Here is an 8,392-nt window from a genome sequence, read left to right on the forward strand (position 1 = left end):
CGCTGGGTGGTAGTGGCATATGCTTTCAATCCCAGCACTCAGGAGGCAGAGGCAGGCAGAGCTCTGTGAGTTCGAGGCCAGCCTGATCTACAGAGCGAGTTCCAGGACAGGCTCCCAAGGTACAGAGAAACCCTGTCTCAAAAAACAAAAACAAACAAAACAGAAGTGTTCCCACACATGCACAGACTGGCTGGGATCTTGTAAGGCACAGGAGAGAAGTTATGCTGCACCCAGATGCATGTTCCTCTGATTTCAGGGCATCACAAAGCAAGGAGGATGGGAAGGCTAGGAGGGAGATGGCCAACGAAAGGCACAAGTGGCTGCTTCCCTTTCCTCCCAGGGCCCAGCAGGAACTAAATACCTTAAGAGCAACACACCTTGGAGTCACTGTCTTGACTTTAAACATAAATGGACACAGGACCAACTAATTCTGATAAACCGACTGCCTTAATAACACAGAATGCTCAGAGGACAAAACATGACAACGAGAGCTCATCCCTGCACACTGGAAGCACAGCATTAGACTCTGCTCTACAAAGGCCACAGGAGGTCTTGTGGATCTGTGAGGAAGAGGGCAGTGAAAAACCCTCAGCTCTCTTTCAGATGAGGGGACCAACTGGTTCCGTACTGCTCCAGAAAGCACCATGCCTGGAGGCCACAAAAGGAAAGGCAGATCAACAGAAAGAACCAATTTGGGGCTAGAAAGATGGCTCGGTGGTTAGGAGCACTGGTTGCTCTTCCAGGGTTTCACTCCCAGAACTCACATAGTGGATCAAAACTGTCTGTCCGCCTGGTTTCAGGGAATCTGATGCCCTGTTTCGCCTCTACAGACATCAAGCATATATGTAGTGTACAGACATACATGCAGGCAAAATGTTCATATACATGAATAAAGACACATTAAAAAAAATAAATTTTCGGCCAGTCAGTGGTGGCACACGTGTTTAATCTCAGCACTCAGGAAGCAGAGGCAGGCAGATCTCTGTGAGTTCAAAGCCACTCTGTGGAGAGTGACTTCCAGGACAGCCAGGGCTACACAGTCAGGGCTGTCTTAAAAAACAAAACAAAACAAAAATTTAAGTAGTTATTTAAAAAAACAAAAACAAACAGACAAAAGCAAAAACCTTCAAAATTTTAAAACTTACCACAGCATAGGAGAACAAAAAAACAGTATCTAGTGTTCCAAGGAAAAGAGTGGCTTCCTCTGTGCTGGGGAACAAGTGGTTGCTGCTCCAGACCTGCAGAAACACAGGACCAGGACAAGTCACTCTGTGTGATCCTAGTGCCGCACCCTTCCCAGCCACCCACGTCCACCTCCACCCCACACATCCCACACAAGCCTGGGAGTGAGAACAGCGAGTGACCTCTGGCAAGGAAACAGTCACACGTGTGCACACGTGGAAAGGGGCACACACCATCAGAGCCGTGTGAAAAGCTACCACTTGCGAAGTCCAGCTCTGACAAGGACCCACTGCTACTTCTAGCGCACTGAGGATGCTCCTTAGTTAACCCTTTCTCTCCAGTCAAACCGCCGAGACGCCGGTGACCCAGTCATTTCAGTAATAAGACTAGGTTGTGTGTGCAAACACAAGCATTTAGAAGAAATAAGTTCTGGCTGAATTAAATATGCAGGAATTAAAAACCGCATGCACCTCCATCCAGGAAAGCCATGCTTTATATACTTTAAAAAAGACTCCCTGGGGCTGGAGAAATTGTTCAGAGGTTAAGAGCAGGTTCCATTCCCAGCACCCACATGGTGGCACACAACCACCCAAAAATCCAGTTCCCGAGAACCTGACGCCCTATTCTGGCCTCAGCTGGAAACAGGCACACACGTGCACACATGCAAGCATAACACTCATACACATAAATTTTTTTTAATTAATAAAAAAATAAAACAAAAACAGTTCCCAGATCAGCCGCTGCCTAGAGCTGGGACTGCAGGAAGACCTGACCCCAAATGAAGGCAGAGCGTTTGGGGCAGGACACAGCTCTACGGCTTGAGGGTTACAGCAGAGGTTTGAATGCGCACTTCAGAAAACTAGAGAGAAACTTTATTGTTGGCGGTATTGTTTTTTAAGATTTATTTTTGGAGTCAGCAAGGCAGATCACAGGTATAATCCAGACCACCTGAGCTGACCCAATAGTGGAAGGAGAAAGTGGACTCCGGACGCCATCCTGTCCTCTACATACTGCTGTGGCATGCAGATGCCCACGATATACACATAAAATAAATAAATAAATGTAATTTTAAAAAGTTAAATATTTATTTTTATCTCTGTCTTACTGTGGGGTGGGGCATGCACATGCTTGCACGTAAGTGCAGGTGCCCCAGACACCAGAGGCATCGGAGCCCCTGGAAATGAAATTCCCAGTGACTGTGAGCTGCCTGGCATGGGTGACGAGACCCCAGCTCGGGTCCTCTGCAGGGACAAGTGTTCCTAACTGCTGAGCATTCATCTTTCCAAAACAAAATTACTGAACCTTTTTTTTTTTTTTTTTTTTTTTTTTTGTTTTGTTTTCGAGACAGGGTTTCTTGTTTCTTCTCTGTAGCTTTGGAGCCTGTCCTGGAACTAGCTCTTAAAGACCAGGCTGGCCTGGAACTCACAGAGATCCGCCTGCCTCTGCCTCCCAAGTGCTGGGATTAAAGGCATGCACCACCGCTGCCAGGCGAACCTTTTTTTTTTAATTATTTTTTTTATTTTATGGGCATTGGTGTTTTGCCATGGGTATCAGGTCCCTTGGAAGTGGAGTTACGGACCACTGTGAGCTGCCATGTGGGTGCTGAGAATTAAACCCAGGTCCTCTGGAAGAGCAGTCAGTGCTCTCAACCACCCCAAATATTGTAATTTAACAGAAGGTAAAATCCTGAGGGCTGGTGGATTTAAATTAGTTTCCCAGTTTCTGCCTTGGGTCAGAGTGTGGGCATCAACAAGATGGGATTGTAAAGAAACTCAGAGCTCCGTGGCATGCCAGAGCCCGACTTCTGTGGAGCCGATCAGTCACTGCAGACTGCAAAATCAGCAGTTCTGCAGAAAAAGAACCTACTGCGACATCAATTAGAGTCGAATAAATACCTAAAGGGCTGGGGGTGAAGCCCCGTGGTGGGGCGCTTGCTTAGTGCAGATGAGATCCTGGATCCAATCCCCAGCACCAGGACGGGTGGATTAAGCAGCAAGCAGGCGAATGAGCCGACACTGTGGTCACCACCATGAAGAGTCAACCAGGCCCAAGGCGGCTCTTAGGGAAGCCTCCTCACAAGGCTGACCCCTAAACATCAGATCACCCTAACCAGACTAGGGAGGACTCCCACTCTCAGCACCCAGCAATCCTGAACCCTGCTTTCCCAAGACTCTGGAATCTCAGTGTGCTACACAGAGGACGCCTGTGTGACCAGCCCCAATAAAAACCCTAGTAGACAGCAATTCACAGCTCTTGTTAAAAACTAGAAAACTAGGAACACTCTGTGTGGTTTCCAGCCGACTTCACGCTGGGCGCTTTTCCGTTTGCTAATTTCGCTTCCTGCCCTTGCCCTGCAGTAAACCCCAGTGCTGAGTGCTCTAAGGCGCCACTAACCCATCACACCTGGGGACCCAGAGTCCCCAAACACAAACGCCAGATTTCTGGACACTGAGCAGACTGAAGCTGAGTCCCGCACTGAGAGCTCAAGGTCACCGAACTACAGCTGGAGAAGCCAAAGATGTTTTGTTCAAACAAAAGAAATGAGGGACTGGCAAGGGCTTCAGAATCTAGGACCACATGGTGGAAGGAAAGAACAAACACTTGAAAGAACACTCAAAACATACAAATAAATAAAATTCATTCTTTTTCTAAAAAAAGAAAAAGGTATTTATATCACCCCAAAGGGAATGGCAAAATTTAGGCAGAAAATGGGTAAGGAGGGGTTCACCAGTTAAGAGTACTTGCCGGGGCGGTGGTGGTGCACACCTTTAATCCCAGCACTTGGGAGGCAGAGACAGGCAGATCTCTGTGAGTTCGAGGCCAGCCTGGTCTACAAGAGCTCCAAGGACAGGCTCCAAAAGCTACAGAGAAAAACCAAAAAAAAAAAGAAAAAAAGAAAAAAGAAAAAAAGTATCCAGCTGGGTGGCACTCGCCTTTACTCCCAGCACTCGGGAGGGAGGGAGAAGCAGGTGGATCTCTGTGAGTTTGAGGCCAGCCTGGTCTACAGAGCAAGTTCCAAAGCAGCCAGACTACATAGAGAAACCCTGTCTCCAAAAAGAAGAAGCCAGGCAGTGGTGTGCTCACCTTTAATACTAGCACTTGGGAGGCAGAGGCAGGCAGTGTGTTCGGCCAACCTGATCTTCAGAGTGAGTCCTAAGCCAGCCAGGACTAACTACATAGAGACCTTGTCTCAAAAAATTTAAAAAAAAAATTTTTTTTAAAAAGGAAGAAGAGGAGACAGAGAAAGGAGAGGAGAGGAAGGAAGAGAGGAGGGAAAGGAGAAAGGTGCAAGACTAGAATAAAAACTAAAAAGTGAGAAATAAATAAATAAATCAAAGGGAGAAATGCGCACAGCACTTGCAAAACTCAGTGACCAGAGCTGTGTGAACTCCCAACAGGGAGAAACGGGGTGTTGGGCTAGGTGCCTGGGCTGAATCTGAAGGTTCTGAACTCACTGCAGTCTGGAGCTCAAACCCTAGGACACAGTAAGTTGTTTCAAAGTCCTGATAAGATGATGTGAAAAGAACTTAGGAATCGCTTAAGGGGGAGCCCTTCTTAGCTCCACCCCAGCACTCCACGTACCTCAGCAGGCAGGTCAATGGATGTGTTAAAAGCACTTGGGGTCCACTGCTTGGAAATACTGACTTTGACGTTGCTGAATGTTTTTCTTGATGCGTGGAGCAACGAATAGCTGCAAAACACAGAGAGAAAACAGAACTGAATGAGAAGCAAAGAAAACAGCGCTCAACAAAAACCAAAGGTGCACATTTGTTTTATTCAAGTTTGGAAGCTTTACAAGGAAAACTGCAAAAGCTGCCAATGAAGGCAGGCTCTGCTGGGGCTGGAGAGAGGGTTCCACAGGCAAGAGCATAGGTTGTTCTTCCAGAGGACCCGGTTTCAATTCCCAGCACCCACATGGCAGCTTACAACTGTCTGTAACTCCAGTTCCAGGGGCTCCAACGCCTCGCACAGATGTGCATGCAGGCAAAACACCAATGTCACAAAATAACATGTGTAGTGTTTTTGATAAAGATTAAATAGGGCTGGTGGGATGACTCAGTGGCTAAAGGATCTGGCTCCAAGCCTAACAGCCTAAATTCAATCCCTAGGGCACACGTGGTAAAAGGTGAGGACCGGTTCCAAGATCTTGTCCTCTGACCTCCACTCTCACGCCATGGCAGAGGGCACTCGCGATAATTAAATGTTACTAAAAACGTCACTTAGGACTATAGAACCATAAACACAGACAACTCCTCCAGTCATGTGGACTAGTTCGGGGCTGCTAAGCCTCGAGGATCACAGGAGCTACCCAAACTCCTGACAACATCCCTCTCATCTTTGCTGCTCTCAGAGGCTCTGTACATCTGAGCACACACATCTTTGTTTCAAGCTCCAGGTTTCAACAGAGAGCACCTGACGTCAGACTGCAGCATTGTATATCAACAAGTTCTCTGTCAAGGTTGAACATTGCAGCACACCTGGTCTCTGACACGAAATGAAAATAGTAAACCTCCATCAGGACGATCAAAATGTCACAAGACTGACAACCCCTAGAGAACAAAATGACCTTGAGAACTACTACCCTAGCCATCAACAAAGTACAACGGGGATACCAGAATGCACATCTATAATACAAGCACAGAGGTAGTGGGATACACACACACAATCAGGCTAGCCTTGGAACCACAAATATATACCTGGTCTCCATAAAAATAGAGTTGGAAATAAAGCTCAGGGGCTCAGCCTAGAATTACATGCCAGAACTGAATTCTATACATAAAATTACAAAAAAAAATAATAATAATTAAGAGCCACAAAACATAATGTGCTGCTCAGGGGTTAAGTACAGGCTAAGCACAAATAAAATGCTATGATTTCATTCCCATCACCACAGAAATTAATTAAAATAAAACTTTAAAATTGAATTATGTGAGCTGGAAGATGGCTCAATAGATACAAACACTTGATGCTAGCTAGGTGGTGGTGGTGGCACGCACCTTCAATTCCAGCCCTCGGGAGGCAGAGGCAGGTGGATCTCTGTGAGTTTGGGAACAGCCTGGTCTACACAGCTAATTCCAGGACACAGAGAAACTCTATCCCGAAAAAAAGAGAAAAAAGAAAGGAGGAAGGAAAGGAGGGAGGGAGGGAGGGAGGGAGGGAGGGAGGGAGGGAGGGAGGGAGGGAGGGAGGGGGGGGGGGGGGGGGGGGGGGGGGGGGGGGGGGGGGGGGGGGGGGGGGGGGGGGGGGGGGGGGGGGGGGGGGGGGAGAGAGGAAACAGAACACTTGCTGCTGTTCTTGCAGAGGAGCCAGGTTTAGTTCTGGGCACCCATGTGATGGTTCACAACCCTTAATTGCTTCACTTCTAAGAGCTCCAATGCCCTCTTCCAGCCTCCACAGGCATTGCATGTATGTGGTACACTTACAGCATGTGGTGTACATGCAGACAAAACATTCATACACATAAAGTTTTTTAAAATGTCAAATTGTGGCCAGGTGAGGTGGCACAGGCTTTTAATCCCAGCACTCAGGAGGCAGAGAACTCTGTGAGTTCAAGGTCAGCCTGACCTACACAGCAAGTTCCAGTACAACCAGAGCTACACAGTGAGACCCTATCTCAAACACTTTGACTTATGAGAATGTCATTAAATACTTGGGGGGGCGGGGGAAGCACAGCTGAGCGTAAGAGGTTTAGCTCAGCAACACAGAATGCACTCAGCAAGCTTGCAGCCATGAGTTCCGCGCCAAGCATCAAAACTGAAAACAAATGAGGTACAGACAGACGGAAGCCCGTGTCAACCAGCACACTGGGCGCTCTGCTGCAGCACCACTCTTCGAGTCGGGAAGAGTCGGGAAGCCACTACCTGAAGAAAGTGAGCAGGAACACAGCGACATGGTGATGGCTGAAGCCGCTGAGCAGAGACCCCCTCTGCAGAAATCGTGGCCAGGCCATGCTCGCTCGCCTCCCTCTTCACCCCGACTTCAGTCTTCAGTGATAAATTACATCACTTCTTTCTGGAAAGACAAAGATACATTATTGACATTTTTTTTTTTTTTCAAGCAAAAAGCAGACCTATTGGCACACGCCTCTAACGCCAGCACTTGGGAAGTTCAGGCAGAAGAATCGAGTTCGCTCAGGTCATCCTCAGCTACCAAGTGAGTTTGAGTCAGCCTGGGCTACAGGAGATCTGTCGCAAACACACACATACACACACGACAGAAAGACAGACAGACAGAGACAGAGAGAATGATAACCCAATCTATCTGAAATAAATTTTGTGGAATCTAAACTAGTAGGTTTATGACCAGTCAATGAATAATCACAACTTCAATGAATAATCACAACTTCATCTCATAAGCTATCTGGTACCAGAAAACGGTATTGAAAATTATTTTTTGTAGTCACGGGCTAGTCCTGGAGTAGGAAAAGAAACCTCAACAAAAGAATATACCCAGTAGAAGGAACAGCCGTGCAAACGGAGAAGAAAAGCATTCATTTTTACAGAAAAAGCAAAGGAAGTAAACAGACAACACAGAAGAACTTAGCTCTTAAAGGTAAGTAACAAAAGTTCCAATTAAGCCAAGCGGTGGTGGTGGCGCACGCCTTTAATCCCAGCACTCGGGAGGCAGAGGTAGGCGATCTCTGTGAGTTCGAGGACAGCCTGGCCTACAGAGCGAGTTCCAGGAAAGGCTACAAAACTGTATAGAAAACCCTGTCTCGAAAAACAAACCAACAAACAAAACCAAAAAAGTTCCAAGTAATATTAGAAATGTTGATTAAAATAAAGAGTCTGCACAGGGCTGAGGAGTCAGCTCAGTGTTGGGAGCATGGACTGCTCTTCCAGAGGATCTGAGCCTAATTCCCAGCATCTATGTATCAGGCAGTTCACAGTGTCTGTATCTCCAGCTCTAGGGGATCTGCTGCCTCTGGTCTCCATGGGAACCTGCACCCATGTGCACGCACGCACCTGCAGATACATATACCTACATATAATTTAAAATAATAAAAACAAACCTAAAAAAATCTAGAGAGGGGACTGGAGAGATGGCTCAGCGGTTAAGAGCACCGACTGCTCTTCCAGAGGTCCTGAGTTCAATTCACAGCAACCACATGGTGGCTCACAACCCACCTATAATGAGATCTGGTGCCATCTTCTGGCCTACAAGCAGGATACTGTATAAATAAATAAATAAATCTTTAAAAAAAAATCCA

At 47.0% G+C, this 8,392-nt stretch overlaps 1 protein-coding gene across 6 annotated transcripts in view; it reads right to left on the reverse strand.

The window, feature by feature from the left end:
* The window catches only part of Slc37a3 (solute carrier family 37 member 3), a 43,324-nt gene that overhangs the window by 23,404 nt on the left and 11,528 nt on the right, over positions 1 to 8,392 (reverse strand). For all 6 annotated transcript variants that reach the window (XM_050148071.1, XM_050148066.1, XM_050148067.1 and 3 more), the window contains 3 exons: positions 7,044 to 7,194; positions 4,765 to 4,873; positions 1,146 to 1,238 (listed from right to left, as the gene is read on the reverse strand). In XM_050148071.1, coding sequence (XP_050004028.1) covers positions 1,146 to 1,238; positions 4,765 to 4,873; positions 7,044 to 7,132 — 291 coding nt within the window. In that variant the 5' untranslated portion in view covers positions 7,133 to 7,194. The remainder of the gene's footprint in view (positions 1 to 1,145; positions 1,239 to 4,764; positions 4,874 to 7,043; positions 7,195 to 8,392) is intronic.

This window comes from Alexandromys fortis, unplaced genomic scaffold (assembly GCF_014885135.2).
Source record: "Alexandromys fortis isolate MF-2015 unplaced genomic scaffold, M_Fortis_MF-2015_v1.1 scaffold_57, whole genome shotgun sequence".
Lineage (NCBI taxonomy): Eukaryota > Metazoa > Chordata > Mammalia > Rodentia > Cricetidae > Alexandromys > Alexandromys fortis.